This window comes from Antechinus flavipes, chromosome 1, assembly GCF_016432865.1.
Source record: "Antechinus flavipes isolate AdamAnt ecotype Samford, QLD, Australia chromosome 1, AdamAnt_v2, whole genome shotgun sequence".
Lineage (NCBI taxonomy): Eukaryota > Metazoa > Chordata > Mammalia > Dasyuromorphia > Dasyuridae > Antechinus > Antechinus flavipes.
In genome coordinates, this window is record NC_067398.1 from 558442512 (window position 1) to 558463524 (window position 21013).

The 21013-nt window shown below is 34.6% G+C and overlaps 1 protein-coding gene across 1 annotated transcript; it reads right to left on the reverse strand.

Moving 5' to 3' along the window:
- Window positions 1-1754: 1754 nt before the first annotated feature.
- SNRNP48 (small nuclear ribonucleoprotein U11/U12 subunit 48) lies at window positions 1755-21013 on the reverse strand. The gene is made up of 9 exons (XM_051970720.1): window positions 20669-21013; window positions 17817-17930; window positions 17265-17325; window positions 16482-16556; window positions 7122-7310; window positions 5960-6081; window positions 4495-4613; window positions 3881-4045; window positions 1755-2027 (listed from the first exon to the last, which is right to left on the reverse strand). Exons 1-9 carry the CDS (start codon window positions 20834-20836, stop codon window positions 1988-1990), a joined length of 1053 nt encoding a protein of 350 aa, XP_051826680.1. The 5' UTR covers window positions 20837-21013; the 3' UTR covers window positions 1755-1987.

Here is a 21013-nt window from a genome sequence, read left to right on the forward strand (position 1 = left end):
AGAAATAATTTTTCTACATCTAAAAAACAAAACAAAAAATAAAACACAAGAAAAACAGTACCTATCCACAAGTAAATTATGTGGTAATATATTTTTTTGAAAACTTGTCTCCTCCACATCTCTCCTAGCCTCCAGTGTAGGGGTTACCTTTAAACCCAATCTCACTTTGCTCAAGCACAGGAGCTTTGACCTGCTCCATTTTTGAGTTGGGTTTGTTTGACAATTTTCTAGATAACCTAGTGCTCCCTCTGGACAAAGAGGCTCAATACATTAATGTTGAACTTGCTACAGACACCTGGTATCAGCTTAGCTCATTGCAAACTCCTTAGTAGCAGGGATTACTTATAAAGTACGAGTCATGCCTGTAACAAAATTTAAAAGAAAAACTCTTACTAGTAAGAGTCCTAAAATTTTAACCTAAGGCTATTTATGGCTATTCATAAATCCAGAAAGCATAATTTTGTGCATGAAGGTTCCCATTCATAAATCTTACAGATATCAGATATGATGAAAACTAAGATAATTGGTGAGCCAAATTTAATAGCTATTCCGTCACTGTCTATTAACTTAAAAGAATTCAAGCTTCATTTTTACTTGGGAAGCATATTAGAATTTTTAACCCAGGGCTACCAGATGAAAGGCCATTTTTTCATTTAAGTTCTAAATACCTCTCAGATCGGCTAGAATGACAGGAAAAGATAATGTGGAATGTTGGAAGGGATGTGGGAAAACTGGGACACTTATACATTGTTGGTGGAATTGTGAATACATCCAGCCATTCTGGAAAGCAATTTGGAATTAGGCTCAAAAAGTTATCAAACTGTACATACGCTTTGATCCAGCAGTATTACTACTGGGCTTATATCCCAAAGAGATTTTAAAGAAGGGAAAAAGACCTGTATGTGCAAGAAAGTTTGTGGCAGCCCTGTTTGTAGTGGCCAGAAACTGGAAACTGAGTGGATGCCCATCAATTGGAGAATGGCTAAAAAAATTGTGGTATGTGAATATTATGGAATATTATTGTTCTGTAAGAAATGACCAACAGGAGGATTTCAGAAAGGTCTGGAGAGACTTACATGAACTGATGCTGAGTGAAATGAGCAGGACCAGGAGATCATTATACACTTCAACAACAATACCATATGATGATCAATTCTGATGGACGTGGCCATCTCCAACAGAGAGATGAACTAAATCAGTTCCCATTGTTCAATAATGAAGAGAACCAGCTATACTCAGCGAAAGAACTCTGGGAAATGAGTGTGAACCACACTACAAAGCATTTCCAATCCCTCTGTTTTTGTCTGCTTGCATTTTTTATTTCTTTTTCAGGTTAATTTTACATTATTTCAAAATCCAATTCTTCTTGTGCAGCAAAATAATTGTATGGATATGTATACATATATTGTATTTAACATATATTTTAACATATTTAACAAAAATAAAAACAAAAAAATTCTAAATATTTGACATTTGTGCCAATTTTTCACCTGAATTGTCAAAAGCTCAAAGAAATAATGAAATCTTGAGAAAACTTTGTTCTTTGACTCTGTCAAGTCTCAAATTTCTTGGCTTAAGACTTTTGTTCCAACAAATGCTTTCTTATTTAGATTGGGTTAAGCATTTTATGATAAAGGTTATAAGTGATCAAGAAGAAAAAAAACTCTCCAACAAAGTCAGAAATAAGAAATTGGCAATCTCCTCACAATGAGGAAATTAAAGTATATAATTAAGGTTTTTAGCAACCAACAAAGTCTGATAGTAATGTTTATTGATAAAAACAATAATAATTTGACCATTACACAGACATTTTAATTACACACAGTCCCAACAAAATGCAATTATAACAAAAATAAGTATATTATATTCCTTGGTCCCTCAAGTAGCTGAGAGAGTTGAACTATCATCATTAGTTCTTATTACATAAACATCATTAATAAACACATATGCATAAATATTTCTATTTATCTTCCTGACTCTTACTCTGCTATTTTCTTCTTTTATGGCTATGATGCCTTTCTTCATCCCTGAAATAAAAAAAGATACTATAAGCTATTAAATATTTTAATGTCAGTTTCAAAAAATTTAATAATTTAAGAACAGATAAATCACTTAACATTCAAACTACAAATTTAGGTATAAGACACAATTAGTAAAAATCCAAGAATAAGCAATCATCAAAAGCAGACCAGAGAAAGGCAATATATTTCCATTAACCAGAAAGGATCACAAAGTAAAAATTCATTTCTGTGAATTAAGGATTAAACCTGAGCCTACAAATAATGTGGTATTCTTTGAATAGAATTAATCAGTGTAGTAGTAGCACATAATAAAGAAACTTGAAATCCACAGTAAATAAAAAAAAAAAAAATCACTCAATGTGTTAGTGATCTCAATCATTAAAATCCTTATAAGAGTCATGATAAAAGAATAAAATTAATGAATCTGAGGATTTAGATCTTTTTCCTGGCCCACCAAAGTATAGCTCATGCTAATATAAACTAAAAACAAGAAAAAGAAAGCAAGAAATGATCTAACATATCTATTTCTTTCTTTTCTTTTTTTTTTTTTTTGGGGGGGGGAGGGAAGCCTAAGGCATTAGGGATTAAGCGACTTGCCCAGGGTCACACAACTGGTGTGTGCCAAGTGTCTGAGACCACATTTAAATTCAGGTCCTCGTGACTCCAGTGCCAGTGCTCTATCCACTGTGCTACCTAACTGCCCTCTTCTCCCATTTCTTTTAATATCATTGCCATTTCAGACTCAAAAACTGACATGCTCTCTGATTGCCCTCCTCATACATCATCCCTTTGATGGCAATGCCATTACCTCGACCTCCACCTTTTCTCTCACATACTGTAGCTTTCTCCTCTGGTAGTCTGGACCACCCTACCAGCCTCCCACCTCCCTGGCTTTTTTCCCTTTCCAACAGAGGTCCCATACTACTGCCTAAGCAATCTTCCTCATCACTCCTCCACATGACCCACCAAATAAAACAAGAGGCTCCAAAATCACAACCCCCAGGCATGAGAGGCCACTGCCTCATCTTCTCTTCTCCTCTAAGTCCCAGAGCCAGCGGGTCAGCACTCCTAGTCTCAGTGCCTAGTCCAGAGTCTCCACACAGGCATACGTCCTCTTTCAAGGCTCCACTCAAAGACCATCTCTACGAACTCTCCCTGATGTTACATGAGAAAGCGAGCACGTCCTCTCGCCACATGTACAGAGCATCCTTTCCCCTTCGGTTGTCAGCCCTTTCTCACAGTTGTAGGTATTTACCTCTCTGCCATGTTAGACTCTAAGCCCCCTAACATCAAGGCCTGTGCCTCAGCTATTCTTAGCTGACAAGTACTAGCAGGCAGCTAGATGGTCCATTAGGTAGAACAGCTGGCCTGGAGTTTGGGAGAACTGATTTCAAATCTGGGCTCAGACATTTACTAGCTATGTGATCCTGGGCAAGTCACTTAATTTGTTTGCCTCCATTTTTCATCTGTAAAATGAGCTGGAGAAGTGTCAGAAACAACTGAAAATGACTGAATAACAATAACAACACAGTAGGAGGGAAGAAAATAAGTATTTATTAAGGGCCTACTATGTGCCAAGCCAAGTGCTATATAAATATTATCTCACAAACTTCAGAACCACCCTGAGAATTAAGTGACATTATTCTCATTTTACAGCTGAGAAAACTGAAGCAGAAATCTGCCTAGAGTCACAGAGCTAGTAAGTGTGAGGTGTATGTGAACTCGGGTGTCCCTGTCTGCAGGCCTAGAACCCTACCCACTGCACCACCAGCTGCCAGGGGGCAGCAGGTAAGCACTCCACTAACAGATAAGGTAAGGCTGACCTTGATGATAGTTTATAAGAAGGTGCTTAAACTTACCTCTCTCTCTTTCTCCGTAAGTCCCTCTCTCTCTCCTTTTCCTTACTTCTTTTTCGTTTCCTTGGGCTCCGACTTCTATCTCTTCTGTGTCTTGAGTGGTCGGCATCTTTATGGCTTTCCCCAGACTGTCGTGAATCTACCGAAGCTGACCTTCTTTCCTCCTTTCTGGAAAGCAATATTAGCCAGTGAATCCTAAGTAGGCGTCTTTCCTTTCCTCTTCTTTGTGCAAAAGAAAGCTATGCCACACCCATGTACAATATTTTAAACAATGCAATCTCAAAGTAATACAATTTTCTCCATAGTGGAATTCAAAATCAAACAAGTGATTTCTTTCACCACTCTTCTGAGAGGTAAAATGGAAAAAAAACAGATTATAAGGCAATTGCATTTACAAGACAATCCTATGGCACAACTAAGAGGATTATTATAGTAGCAGCCCAGGAAAAAGATCTCATCTTGAATAAAACCAAGAAGTATTTAACAAAAAACAAAAAAAAATTAAATTGTTTTAAATAGTTCTGAAAATTCTAGAATTATGGCAGACTTTATGAATTTAAAGAGAACAAGCTCAGAAAAGAACTTTTTTGACAGTGCCAAAAAAGTGATGCACACACCTTCCTGAAGATTTGGCTGAGTTACAAGCATTTTCAGCATCATCCTCTGCTTGTTCCACTTCCTCCTGCCAATGACTGCTGAGCTCTGCCATGTGCACACTGATCACATCTCTAATCACCTGGGTAGAGAAAGAATATGGGAAAGTATTCATTGCAAATGAGAGGAGGTAGACAAAGAAATTTATATCTGATATGCAAAATATGGAACCATTCAGTCATTTCAGAAGTTTTTATTCTGACTTACTAAGTAAACTGGAAATTCTTTGAGAACAGGGACCATTTATATTTCTTTCATACCCCATTTTTCTCTCTCAGCCTCCTTTAACTAGTGTCCACAGTGATTCTGAAACTGTTTATAAATAGAGACAATTTCTATAGGGTGCCTTTTTCTCCCTTCTGTGTAACTAAGTAAAGTTTTAGAGAAGCTAAGAAGGCTCTTCAAAGTTAAGAAAAGAAGGTTAGGAAAGGAAAAAGAAAATGGGGAAAATAAATTCAGAACTGGAAGTGTCTCATATAAGCTAGACAGCAAGGTCATATTCTTAGAATCAAAGAAAGCTAACATATTAGAGAAAAAAAAGATTAGATGATATATACACAATTGCAAGGGTTAAGAGATCAAGGATGAAGATTAAAAACCAGCTGAGAGAGAAATGGTGAATCACTAGAAGGTTTTTAACAGTAAAATGAAACAATTAGCTGCTTGGTAGGGAAAAAGTAGTATTTTGTGTACCCAATATTCTGTTAAATATAATGGGAAATACATATGAAATTTTTAAATGCTACCTGACCTCAAAGGGATTATAGTTATTGAAAAAATACATTAAATAAGAAAGAATATATGATTGTTTGGTATGGACTAGAGCTACAATAAATAACACATGAATTAAAAATATTATTTATTAATTATACTAGATGCAAGGCATGAGAGATACAAAAAACATAAAAATAACACAATCCCTGTCCTTACGGAGACTATAATCAAATAGGGAAGAAAAGACACTCATTATAAGTTAGACATAAAATAAAATATGTTAAGGGCAAAGGAGATAAGTCAAAATCAGAATCAATTTTATACTGTGTTTCACTTTATATAAATCAAAGACTTTCTGCTGCCATCAAAATACAGAATAGTATGAAACTATTTTCATACTCTAATTTTCCTCTAAGTAGTAAAATATTAAGAGTTCTTAACCTACATATCAGCTAAGTTCATAAAGGCACTTATGATCATCTTCTAAGAACTGTTTAAGGCTATAAAGTCCCTCTGTACTGTTTTACACATTCTGAAAACCCATTCCTTATCAAAGAATGAATTTTTTGAGTAAAAAGATACTACATGCTATTAAGTGTCTACCCCAGCTATACTTTTCATTTTCCAAAATATCCCTGCAGCATCTTGGGGTTCCATGGAGATTTTAAAAGTAGGAATTCAAAACAAACAAATCATTTTCTGGTCATCACTTACCTCAGTATAGGACTTTTTGGTAATATGAACATTCTTCGCTCTATAGGACTGACGTCGTCTTTTATAATCTCTCATTTCTGCCAGAATTTCAAGATGAGATTTTGGACCCTTCTGACTATCATCTAAAAAAAAAAAAAAAAAAACCACAATGATCATATCCTCAAAATTCTTTTTTCTTAAAAACTCAGTGATCATAGTAAATCAAATAACATTTCAACTGTAGTGCACTCATTAAAAAAGTGAAAAATTCTGCCTTACATCAACAGGCCAAATAGCAATAAAAGTAGAAACAGAGTTCTTACATTAATAAAAAGAGGGATTCAAGCCTATTCAAAAGTCCCATATAAACACATACATGGAATTTCACTGATTAGGAAGATGTAATTCACTTTTTTAAAGAAATTTTTAACTGCTTGCATTTTTGTTTTTCTTCCCGGGTTATTTATAACTTCTGAATTCAATTCTCCCTATGCAACAAGAAAACTGTTCGGTTCTGCACACATATATTGTATCAAGGATATACTGTAACCTATTCAACATGTAAAGAACTGCTTGCCATCTAGGAGAGGGGGTGGAGGGAGGGAGGGGAAAAAACGGAACAGAAGTGAATGCAAGGGAAAATGCTGTAAAAAATTACCCTGGCATGTATTCTATCAATAAAAAGTTATTTAAAAAAAAAAAGAAAAAAAAATTTTTTAAATGATTATAATCTTTTTTTTTTTTTTTTTTTTGCCAAGTGAGTAAAATATTTATTTCTATAAGGGGAAGAACAGCAGGCAGAAAGAAGACATACAGCAGTAATAAAAGGTGCTTCCAGTGAAAGGCTTCCATCTAATCAGCATAAATGTCACCACAAACAGAATAAATTTTCTATAGAAATAAGTACTGGGAGAAATGTGTGTGTGTATGTATATATATATATATGGATATGGATACATACATATTACATATAAAATCTGAGAATCATGAACCTCAACAATTGTGCTGCCTGAAATTACTATACATCTGCATATTTTCATTTTCAATGGGAAAACATCTGGTTTCACAGCTGGGAGAGATTCAAGTTAGGGATGACAGAAAAGATATTTGCTAGATAAGATAAATGACTATAATCTTAATACTATATCAAATAACAAATATTTAACCAGTATATATCTCAAACCTTGATTGACTTTAGCAGCCAGATCTACAAAAAGGTCACTGTCATTTTCAGTGATCTGTGATCTGGATCGCTGTTTCTTTGTCTCTTCAAGGACATAATCAAAGATAGCATGACGATCAGCTTGGGTCAAATCACAGATGAAACGCTTATGATTCTGAGGCACTTCAATAGGCACAGAAGAATAAATTCCTACAGTAGAAACACAATGACAAGAAAAATACATGAAGCAATATAGAATAAACCGACATTAATACATATTATTAAAGTCAGAACACCAGGACAAATAACACTCATCATTGAGCAACTCCTGAATATTTAATACATGTATTTATATTGTCAATTGTCTTAAATGTGCTATATATCCATAATAAAGGATTTGCTTATTCAAAATAGTAGTGAAGACTTCTACAGTGACAGACTTAGTAACTATAGCAAAAAGCTGATCAATAACTTAGGAAAATTCCTCAGGATGATACTTTTGACATTGCTACTATGCAGTTTCAAAATGAATCATGTTAGAAAATGTCTGCTTTGTCAAAATAAACATATCAATCATACATATCAGACAAACTAGAACTTAGTGGGCTTTGTGATTTGGGAAGAGAACGGTATATTCTGAGTATATTCTGAGATAGCTATCCCTGTGCAACTACATTAGTCTCTTCAGTTCTACGAAGATAAATTATTCAAATGAGGGGGAGAAAAATAGAAACTGCATTATAGAGATTGATGTAGATGCATAGGACTCACCAAACAACTCAGATTTTTAAATCATGAATAGAAGAGGAAACCAAAGGCAAATAACAAAAAATAGACTAGCATAGCAGTCTCATAAGAATTCAATTAGGAGAACTAAAGTCAAGAATGAAATATTCATGGCAATTAATACTAAAGACAAAATATGTTTCCTTTTCCACCTATGATAGTGTATTAACATTGTAAAAGGGCTGTAACTGCTATAGGAGGAGGGGGAAAGGGAGGACAGAATGACAGACAATGAAAAGAAGACTGAACTAATCAACTCATTTCATTTCTGATTTTGTTTTCTTTGGAATAGAAACAAAAATGGAACCAGGAAGTAGAAATCTAAGATAAGTGAGGAATTGTCCTCAATGAACCACTATCTCTTGTCAAAGTATCTTCTAGAGCACTCAAAGAATGGGCAGATATACTGGGTGAACTCCTCTGCTGGCTCATTAACCATATTACAATCTGTACTTGGGAATGGTCCCCAAAGTTCTGTCCTCAGTACATTTCTCATACAGTAACCACAGGAGACTATGCAGAATATTCACAGGTCTATATATACAGCTAATAGTGTGCCTACCTGTTAAACATCTCAAACTGGATATCTAACAGACATCTCAAACTCAATATACCCAAAAAAGAACTTCCCCTAAAACTCATCCATCTCTTCTAAACTACATTATATTAATAGAAAGCACCACCTTTCTTCTAGTCTCCAAGGTTTCCAATCTCATCAGCCTCAATGTCTCTTTCTCCCTCACCCCACAGACCCAATCAATTGCCATATCTTGAACTTTCTACTTCCACAATCTCTCTCAATTGTGTCCACTTTTTAATACATCTGCCACCTTAGTTTAGGACCTCATCATTTCTCTCCTGGAAAAGTGCAAATCTTCTGATAGATCTCTGTCTCAGGTCCACCCTTTCCCCAATCTGGCATCCCCAGCTGCCAAAGTGATTCATCTCAAGCACAAACCTAACTACTTACCGACCCCATTATAGATCACTGTTCTTCTTATTGTTCTTCTTCAGGATCTAGCCAAACTGGCTGTTCGCTCTTTCTCACACATCACTCTACCTGTTGTTTTGCATTGGTCATACCCTATATGCAGAGAATGCAGGTCCCTTTCACTTAAGTTTCAAAGAATCTCTCACTTCCTTAAACATTCAATTCAATCATCACCCTTTATATAAATCCTTTCCTCCCCCTCCCTGATTGTGTGGTATTAATTTTATATCAGTTTGATAAAGACTTACATATATACATGTCTCCTCTGATGGAAGAGAAGTTCCCTGAGTGTTAGGAGCTCTTATGTTGTTTTTCTTTCTATTCTCAGCACTTAACCCTGTGCCTAGCATATGGAAGACATATACTCATCTTGAACAGTAAGAGATGTGGCAGAATTAGATTAGTGAAAATGTCCCAGTTTTCAAAAAGGGAAGAGGTAAGAATCTGTATTCTTTAAGTCATTAAGCCTTACTTCTATTCCTGACAAAATTCTGAAACATGTTATCATAGAATGGTATATAGTGAGCACTAAGGAAAAGTCCAGCAATGACTAAAAATCTACCATGAGATAAAATCCAGTCAGTTTAGACTAATTTTATGTACTCTCTTAACAAGGTAACTAGACTAGTAGTGCTAAAAAACAGACTAATTTTAGCAAAGCTTCTTTGTAGTTAACAATCAGATCCAAAATAACACTTCCCTTTGTTGGATTTTTCACCCTTTAAAAATTTAATTACCCTTAAAGCAAAGTGAAAAACCATTAGTTGCTCTGCTTTGTGCATTAACAGAACTCTAGTAGATGCACGTATAATTAAAGTCCCCTGCTACTACTATATCACAAATGACCATGCTTCAGGTTTATAATCTACCTCCTTTTTCTTCATGAAGAAAAGTATAATGTCCTAACAGTATCACTTCTAGCTCTGTTGATCTTCACTTACATGTTCTTCACCAAGTTTTCCTTCTCTCATTCTTAGATTTTCTCACGAGTATTTCTTTACAATCTACTTAAAAGTGCTATATAAGTGCTAACTATTACTTTTTTATTAAATCATGCTACCCCTTTCTTTTCCCACTCAACCTACCAGCAAAAAACATCTCCTAACTCCATTTGCATATCTTATTTCTTATGAATAGAGAATACTCTTCCAGAGTTACATTCTAGCCATCAGTTTCATCCCACCAAGCCTCTGGCAGAGATACAGATGACATCTTATGTTAGAATTTCTAATGTACTTTGTTACTTATTCTTGCACACAGAAATAAAGCCACTAATTTAATTGCTCACTCAGATATTTTAGTTCCTGAACACAAAATTCTACACTGCGATTTTTAAAAAATCAACTTTACAAATAAAGGATGGGAGGATATGGCTAGACAACATTTCCTGTGGAAAAAAATTAAGGGTGTTAGTGAACAGCAAACTCAATGAGTCAACAATGTAACATGGCAACTAAAAAAGTGAATAGCAGCTTAGGCTGCAATACTGAGATAGACACTTTGTTCGCAGAACAAGGGAAGATAATTATTCTGCTATACTCTGCTCTGATGTTCAATTCTGTGTACCAAATTTTAGGAAAGAAAGAATGTCAAGAAGAATAACCAGGGTGATGAGAGAATTAGAGAACATGCCACTGGAGGATCAATTAAATAAACTGGCAGTGTTTAGCTAAAAGAGAATATTTAGGAAAAATGTAATAACTGTATTCATGTATTTGAAGGGCTACCACATAGGACTTAACTGTGCTATTCTCAGAGGGCACAACAAAGCATAATGGGTAAACATCGCAGAAACATTTATTTGGACCTGATATTAAAATTTTCTAACAATTATTACTGTTTAAAAATGAAACAGGCCTCTTTGGAAGGTAGTAAGTTCCTCCTCACTAGAGATACTGAAGTGCAGACTATATGATCACTTATTGGTAAACAATAAAGATGGGACTCTTGGTCAGGTAAGAGTTACTAAAGTGGAGTATTCAGAATCTTTGATATGTAACTCAGCATAGAACTACATGAAATACATAATTTTCTGTATATAATTATTCAGCTTACTTTTAGAGGTTCCAGAATTTTTTAGGCCAAAAATAAACCAACAAAAGTTATACCAAATTCTTCTTATATTAGTTATCATGTGGCATCCTCAAAAAAGTAAATACCAAATTAATTTAAAACCAGCTAACAACACTAGCAACTTTCCAAACCAATTCATTAATGGAAAAAAATGAATAAGCACAGTACCTTGCAGTGACAAAATAACAAGTGAACAGAAGTATTTTGGAATTCGAGGCTCTCAAAATAATCATATGATTATAGAAAAAGTAATAGTTACATTCTTTCTGTACTTCATTTACAAATGCAAATAAGTTTCCAAACTGCATTGGTTATGATACAATATAGACCAAGTGTTCCTAAAGAATTATTTTAATAATCACTGGGTTAACCCAAAGGAATAATGCAAGTTGATTTTATCTTAATGTCCTAATTTACAATACAATGTCAAGTCACTGGTTCTTCTTAGATACTTTTTTAGGTACGAAGCAATTCCAATGATATCCTAGACAAGATGTAGAAGTGAAAAGAACTATTAAAAGAATATTCGGGGGCAGGTAGGTGGTCAGTGAATAGAGCACCAGTCCTGAAGTCAGGAGGACCTGAGTTCAATCTAGTCTCAGACACTTAACACTTCCTAGCTATGTGACCCTGGGCAAGTCACCTCACACACACACACACACACACACACACACAAAAAAAAATCTGAAGAACTAAACAACCTAAAATGACAGATGATTGTTCACCAGTCTGTAGACAAATTAAAAACAGTTATTTGGAAAACAATTCCTTAATTTGGCCTTTGCACTAGTACCCTAACAATTTCTACTATTAGAGAGTTTGATTTAGTAGGCATTGTCTATTTTAAGTCAATAAACTATAGTATACTACTAGTAGTCACACACACACACAAAAATGCTTTTGTCTAAGCACTATTAAAGTATCAATTCTATAACATATATAAAATTTTTAAATGAATCAACTCTGTCTAATACCTAAAACTTAGGGTAAAGGCAATGAAAATTTGGGGAAAGTCACACAAATATTAGAAAAATATAACTCTACAATCAGCTTTGTCCATATTTTCACTATTCTTAAAAATAGAAACACAATTTATTCTTCAATGTGGCTGGGAAGAGGTGAAGGGAGGGATAACATACTTCCCTTTAATTTCTTTCATATCAAGTTACTAAAGCAGGGTGGGAGAAAGAATATTAATATTTCTTTTCCTCTGAATTAAACAAAAGAAAATCAAGTTAAATAAACAATTTCTGCAGTCCATCAAAATAAAGTTTAGTAACATTTGACACTTTTGAAAGGATATCTGCAAAAAGGATACTGCAAATCTTTTAATAGGGAGTACAATGATGTTCCTAATTCCTCCTTATACTCACCCCAAATACTGAAAGAGAAGAAGGGGGAAAAATTATTAACCGTAAACCGCATTTAATTCATAAGAATGTATTATATATAAATACATCACATTTCTGAAAAACAAACAATATGAAATGCTGCTACCGAAAGACCTAACATAGATTAATAATGTTTGCATTGAAACATCACTGTATATAGAATATTACACCTGCATTTTCTATATAGGTGGCTTCTGCCTCCTCTCCAATTTCCTTTATTAACTTACAGTTGGCATTCAATGCTGAAGCTTCTTTTACAAATTATTATGGCACATTTAACTATACTATAAAGTTTAACAATTAAAACACAGTATGATATATTAGAAATAGCATAAGGATCAGAAGACAAATATTTGGTACTAAAAGGAATTTTGGAAATCATCTTGGAAAAACCTCCCTATTTTCCAAATGAGGAAGAGAACCCCTAAGTGACATATACAAAGTCACAGAAATAGCAATTGGTAAGACTTAAATGCAAACCCACTGACTCTAAAGGAAAATTCTTTCCATTATATTATACATTATACTAATTTCAACCTTTAATATTTGGTTTCAGCAGTTTATCATTTATAATATGGGGATAAAACTACAACTTGTCCTTTTCAAAGGGTTGTGAGGGCCAAATGAAAATGTGAATAAAATCATTTAGAAATACCATAAAACTTCATATGACTGTACGGTGAGAATATGATTATTATTATATGTGTCAAGTATAATAATGCTGTTAGAAAATATACACTTACAGATCTAGGGGAAGCTCAAAATTTTCTTCTAACCTTCTCATAGCATAAGTAGAAAAACAAAGACATAAAATTAATTTTACTATCTTCTGTTACTTATACATACTTTTACACAGAATCCTTTATTTAAAGCCTTAATGTGTAATAAATAATGTGAAACATGAATAGTACCAATATATATTTAGAGTGTATGTCTAAAATTTGTGTAGATGGTTATCAGAATTCCATGAATTTTAAGTTAACTATGACTGAATTATTACAGTTGGGTTAGAGCAACACCTAGAGGTGAAGAATCATGCTTCATTAATTTCTCTAAGGCAGCTTGCTTTTTCAGAGAAGCACAAAGCCCTACATATAGATTGCAGGCTGAGAGTAAGAAAAACTCGGTCCTATTAATTAAGGATCATCTCAGTCATTAATTAATGATGTGACCTAAAACAAATTGTTTAAGTACTTGATGCTTTCATTTCCTCATCTATCAAACAAATATATCTTCTCTCCTACATACTTCTCAGAAATTTATGAAAGATTCTCTGATACTACTACATAGTATTAGCTTGAAGTACTTCCTATGTTCTATATTCTTTACATGCCTTTATTAAAGGGGCTTCTATTCAGTTAAGATAGATCTTCCTATGCATAATTAAAATATTCTTTCTCATAAAAACCCAAAGATCTAATTTTTACTGATCTTTCATGATATTATGAAATAAGGTTATAAAATTTTTATCATGCTTAAAGTCTGCAAAGTAATTTAAAATATCATATTTTTTGAACCTCAAAAAAAACCCTTTGAGACAAGTTCAACAAGTATTATTATCCCCATTTTCCAGATGACAAAACTGAAGCTCAGAAAGCTTGAATGAAGTGAGGATGGCTACATAGCTACTTCAGTCTCTGAGTAGGATATCACTCCATTCCCTTGATTCTAAGTTTGCCACTCCCTTTTACTTAATGGTGCCTTTCCTAGTACTACTACTACTACTGCATTTGAAGTCCTATATCTTATTACTTAGATGACTTCAGGCAAATTAATTTCTCTGGCCCTTATTTTCCTCATCTATAAAATGAGGGAGCTAATTATCTTTAAAGTCCCTCCATGAATATCCTATAAGAAAAGTTATAAAAAATGCTTTAAAAAGATATTTCTGTATCTTAAAGACAACTGTGCATAACCTTTCATGACAAAATCAAACATGAGAATTAATTTTTAGTTAATTAATTCAAAGTTAAGATAAAATTATTTTTTTAAACTTCTTTATCTTCTACCCAATAAATTAAAATGTTGACAAAGTTTTAACAGCTCAAGAGAAGCTAATTTTGATATCAACATAGATTATTGCCCCACTAACAATTCCCTAACAATGTGATGATCGTAGCCATTGCCAATGGTCAGGAATGTTACTTATACTTCCATAAGAGATCTCTTTAATATGTTCCTTTAAACAAATTAATTAAGAAACTTGTTAACTAATTTGTTCCCATGTCTGCTTCTGAGTGAACATCTTTTCCCTTAGTCAAAATTAAGGAAATTTTTTTTCTAGTTTTTTCTGTCCATTTAAGAAATATTATTATTGAATGTCCATAATGGCCAACTTCTGGAAGGCCAACTGCCATGACTCATCAAAGTAATGACTCGTCAGATAATAAGGGAGTTGAGGAAAACTGGTAACCTGTACCAGAAAAGACACTCTATGGGATCATTCATGGGAGTTATATCTGCTCTGCAAAAGAGCTGAGAGCTAGAGGCATCCTGAAGGTAACAGAAATTTAGTGGCCCAAAATGGAGTATGAGTGTTGAAACAAGAAGATACAAAGAATATGCTTGTCAGATAAAATTGATATGGGATAGACAGGTCTTAAGAAGAAAAAGGCTAGCTTAGAATCACAGATGAAAAAGCCAAGTATCACCAAGGGACAGTACCACTAGAGACTATGATTCAGATAAAATGAGGATAGAAAGAGGTCAGAGTAAGTGTTCAATTTTCAGGGGCCTAGAAACTTTTAGGAAAGGGAAAGAAAGATGGCCTAAAATACAAAGGAAAACAAATCTTTTAGAAGTTAGACAATAATAATAGTGCTTTTCTCCTCCAGGAAGGCAGGCACCAGGCAGAACAGAGCTTTCAAAGACTAGAACAACTATAACACTGAAAGTAAAATCTGGGACCAAAGACCTGGAACACCCACTTTGGGAAATAAGACTAGAATACAAGCTCTAATTAGAACTATGAATCTCATCAAATCTAACAGGACCAACTTCAAGATAAGTCAGTTTAGAGAACTGAACATCTTTACTTGGCCTTCTACAGGTGGGGGTTAGTGGGCAAGGGTTGCAGGTACTGGCACATTATATGCAAGAACAGCTACATGGGGCAATGGAGAACATGCTAGACCTGGAGTCAGAAAAGTGACTTCATATCACAAAATTACTAGCAAGTCACATAACCCTGTCTGCCTCAGTTTCCTCATCTGTCAACTGAGCTGGAGAAGAAAATGGCAAACCACTATAGTATCTTTGCCAAAAAAAAATCCTAAATGGGATCATGAAAAATCAGACATGCTAGGGGAAAAAATAACTACGGCATGGCCCTTGACCTTACAGAGCTTATAATGCAAGGAACATAGATATATATATATATATATATATATATATATATACAAATATGCAATAGTGTAATGCAGAATGGAATGAGATAGGAGCATGGAGACATACAAGAAGGAAGAAAAGAAACAGAATCAGGGAAGGCTTCAAGGAGAAGGTGGCATTTGAAATGGACCACTATCTGTCCTAATTTAGTACGCTCCCAGATACAAGGTATGCTATTGACAGCAACAAACCAAATGATCTCTGGTTTTCTAGGAGAGTCTTGACCTTTTCTTGTCTTAAAGGAATACTTCTGCTATTCACAAAAATGAAATTCAAAACAATGCAAATTTATCTTGGACCTCATCCAAGACTTATTTCATAATGTGCCAAAAAGAACCTATTTACAAGGCAGTCTCACATAGAAAGTGGTTCAAGTACCTCAAAAATGAAGCAAAAACTCAACTTTTTATCTTCTCCAAAGTTTCAAAAAGTGTTTATGAAATTTGATTTACATAAATAAATAAAATAAAGAGTTCAACGAACTCTTTGGGTAGTATTTGGGAGAGGTTCTGCTTTACTAAGATGGTCATAGATCCAAAATGAAGCAGAAACCAAGATTCCCATTTCAAAAACTGAAAACTTATACTCTGCTCTCCTCATATTCTTTCCACATGATTTATCTTGAAGAAAATTTTGGTTACATATACAAAAAATAACCTGTTGCCCTTGTGGTAAAATGAGACAAGTAAAAGCTTTAATGACAATATTTCATCTGTCAATAGTTTTCTTAATTAACCCACGTATGACACTTACTTTGATTATAAACATCACCATCTCTTCCACTTGAAGTCCTAGCTTGTTTAAGTATCTGGAACTGTAAATTTTTATCTGAAAAAAAAAAAAAGGCATAAAGGATTTGTCAAAAAGGCTTAATCATCTTAATGCTGAGACAGAAAAATTATGAAATACAATTTAGCTTCCTTATGCTGAAAACTCAAGTTCAATCACATGGAAATTTTTTTTTTAAATGAAATATTCATTTTAGCATAGTTCCATTTTAGAAGTCTTCCTCATTACCTACTTCTACCATTTATCAAGACTTATCTTTTAGAGGTCAAAGGCAAAAATTCTCTTTCTAAAGCCCATCCAATCAGAATGGTGACACCAATCATGTCAGTGACCAAGTGCTTAGAAAACCATTTAAAGAACTATTCCATCACACATGCAACAAGAGTAGCTGTACATCCCAGGAAAATTTGTGAACATGAGCTAATGATTTTTATTACCCTAATCATATCCTCAAGTAGTGCTGTGTTTCTAATTTCCTAAGGAAGTATAATTTCCCAAGCATATAAAGCATCTGTGAAAGCATCTGACACAAATAAATATGAACCTATTTTCTAACCCATGGACTAAAGAATCAGGTATATCATTCATTCATTCATTTCATTTTCCCATAAGAATTTTTTTTTCTATTTGCTAGTATATTTAGAACTAGAGTGTGTTCTATTATGTTATAAATGGAAATTACAGAATTTTTACTTCAAAAATAAATTGATTTTTATTTCAAAAACAAACTGATGACTTGATACCTACCCAAGTGAACTACAGGTATCTTTGCATTCCCATAGAAAAAAGCAGAATCATACATTTCATCCTAAACATTAAAAAAAAAAAAAAAAAACTTTAAAAAAAATTTTTTTGAGTATCAGAAATTTTAACATTAAGGTTTTTATAAAGATGCAAATATTAGTTTGGTGTGATTAAATTATCTTTCTATAATAACCTGAGAACCAGGCAAGTATTAATATTATCACCCTATTTAAAAAAAGGAAAGTGCTACTAATTGCAAAATTATTTTTGAAAGAGTAATATACAAATTGAGCATTAGATGAAAGAAGAGAAGCTTAACCAAAAAAACCCACATTTTTTATTTAAAGTCTCAAAATAAAGTTATTCTTTTTTTTTTGCAACAATAATTTCATTTTTTTTTCACAAATAAGAGTATTTGGAATTTCACACTTCACAAAAATATAAAAAATACATATATTATTACATAGAACAGATACATAGATCTACATAGAATACATATAGACAGGTAGATAAAAAATATATACATATATATATATGTGTATGTGTGTGTGGTACCTCTTCTTCTTTTGTATAGTCCAATTTCCTGAGCCTACAAGATGCCATGTGCCTCACCAAAGATGACTTTGGCATGTGATGATTAGAATCATATGGGCATACCACAGTTTCGGTCTGCAAAGAAAATAATCATAATTATAAAATTTAGAAATGAAAGTTAAGCAACTTGTTCCAGAGCATGCAGCTAGTTAGTGCAAGAACTCCAGACTAGAATGGAAGTTTTCTGACTTCTAGGGCTGTCTACTATACCATGCTACTTTTCATGAACAATAAATTTTTATCAAATTTTATCTTCAGATTACTATAAAACATCACATGACACGAATAGGTCACTGGGACTCACCATGATTCAATGGAAATTTCTACATCAAGAAGTCAAAAGTGTCTGAAATTCAATATGATACACTGAGAAAAGTCCTGATGGGTCCTCAAACCTAGATTCTAGATCTAGATTTGGTCTACTTATGTAACCTTAAATAAGTTTAAACTGAGTCTCAGTTTTCTAATTTATAAATTGAAAGATTTGAATTTTGTGATTCTATGACACCACTCTTTTTGGCTATACTTACTACAGATATCCTTAAAGACATCATTCACCAAAGCTGTTAACTCAGCAACTCTCAAGTGCATCTCAACACAACCATTGAAAGGGAAACAAATTAAATTACTGTCTGCTACTATAACATGATAAGCAATAGAATAGGAAAGGTATTTTCCTTTGGCACCATTCAATGATATTTACATTAATAAATCATTTCCATCTCTTTTGCAAGGAAAATGATGTTCCTAAGTTGCAGCAATCAATTGAAAATTTTCACCATATTTTTTATATAAAGTATTAAAAACTGCACTTTAGCTTGATTAAAAAAGATGAAATGAATCTAAATAATTTTAAATACACTAGGAAGGTGATTAAAAGGAAATGTAGCAAGTCAATTAACATGAAATCCAAATATATCGAACTTTTTTTAAAAAAACACTAAGAATAGGTTCTTCAAATCTTTACCAGAAATAAAAGCTCATACTTACTCATGTTAACAAAATTTACAAAGCAGCCTCTGCACAACGCTAAGAAATAGGTATTTCAAATAGTCTTATTTCCATTTCACAGGTGAGGGAACCAAAGTTCAGAAGGGGTTAACTGACTTGGCCAACATTCAATTCAATTCAATAAACATTTAAATTCCTCCTATGTAAGTGCTGGAGGCAAGTGACAGCTCCTTCCCTCAAAGATCTTACAACTGATGGGGGAGATAATAAAGAAATATATACAAAGTAGGTTATATACAGGATAAATTTGTTGACATTCAGTTGTGTTTGATTTCATGATCCCATTTTGGGAGTTTTTTAGTAAATTATATTGAAGTAGTTTCTCATTTCCTTCTCCAGCTTATTTGACTGATGAGGAAACTGAGGCAAACAGGATTAAGTGCCTTGTTCAGGGTCACACAATTAGTATCCGAAGCCAGATTTAAACTCAGGAAGATGAGTTTTCCTCTGACTCCAGATACCACCTAGCTGCCACACACCCCTTCCTATAGCTTATAAATAGAAAATTAAAGCAGAGGGAAGTCATTGGAATTAAGGGAAGAGAAGGTGGATTTCAGTTAAGCCTTAAAGACAGACGGGGAGATGAATAGTCAAAGTGGAGGAGGGAGAATATTGGTCAGGAAAAATGATCCATAATTGAAAAAAACTGAGCATCTTGTTTGTGGCCCAAAGAGGCCAGTATTACCAATGGGGTATGAGGGAATGAGGTTATGAAGAGTTATGAATGCCAAACAGAGCATTTTGTTTTGTTCCTGAAGGTGACAGGAAGCCACTGGATCTTACTGAGTTGCTGATAATACGGTGGTGAACCAAATTTCACTTTGGTGGCTGAATGGAATTTCTGAATTCAAATGCTGATCTATTTATTTCAGACTCCCAAGTCAGTCCAAAAGGTGAAATTAAAGGATTTTGCTCAAAGTCAGGCATTTTGCTGGTGACATACCTAAGAGCTACTCCAACTAGTGCTCTTTTGTGAATTTTCCTAGACAGTAATTGCATCTTGAGAAATCTAACAGAGACGGCAAAAAAGAAGCACGGCCTTTGACATTTCCTTTTGTTCCCCATTTCCTACTCATTTCGTTTTCTTGACCCTATAACTCCTGCAATAAATGCCAAGGAACGAATCTACTAATTCAATTTAGTAGAGTTACTACTACTAGTAGTAACAGCCTTGTGATCCAATAGATCAAAGAACTGCACTCATAATGAAGCTGATCCCTGCGTTCCAATCCTGCCTTTAGGCGTTTACTGGCAGTGAGAACCTTCACCTCAGCCTCAGTTTCCTCATATAGAAAAAGGTTAATAACAGGACCGAGGATTGTAGAGGATAAAATAAGACGCACGTGAAACATGCACTTAGTAAACTTCAAAACTCTTTTAAAATGTTGGCTAAATCCCTAAGCACGAGCTCTGAGTGTCACTTCCTAGAACCAGAAAAACTAGGAAGCCGTCTAAACGGAGAGATTTCCAGAGTCCACCGGCAGGAACAACCTAGTCCCACTCTCCTTACTTCCCTATCCCCATTGGCTCTTCCAATCGCGCGACAAGAGCGGCGCTGACCACTGAAGGAAAGGGGGGAAACGTAACTTAATTTCATTCATGGAATTTAGTAAGCGACACCAACGTTTTAAGTACTAGGAATACTAAAGACAAACTACATTCTACTCTCTCTGCTTTTACATTTTAAATATTTACTACAGACAGACAGATCAGGTAATGAAACAAGAAGTCTGCGATCCCCCCGCCCCCGGAAAGCCAATGGAACCACCCAGCAGGCCCCGCCCGCGGACCGGTGTCTTAACCTGCTCTAATTCCTCGCAGTCGCGTTCTCCGGGATCCAGCTCGGCGAGACTCCAACCTAGAGAAGCTGTCACTTCCTCCAGCGTCTTGTAGCAGGTCTCCACAAAGTCGCTCAGCTCCTGCTGTAGGTGCTGCCGATCATCCAGCGGCGGAGCTGGCGTCGCCTCCATAGCAGCGTTTGGGGAAGAGTGAGCCGCCTGCGGGCGCGCAAGGGCGGCTGGGACGTCAGGAGAGGGCGGGTAGAGCTGTGTGTCCCACGTGACTGGAAGAGCCAATGAGGAAGAAGCAGGGAGTTCTTTAAGGGAAAGTGCCCTGATATAAATAAATCTGTGTTTTAGCCTAGCGAA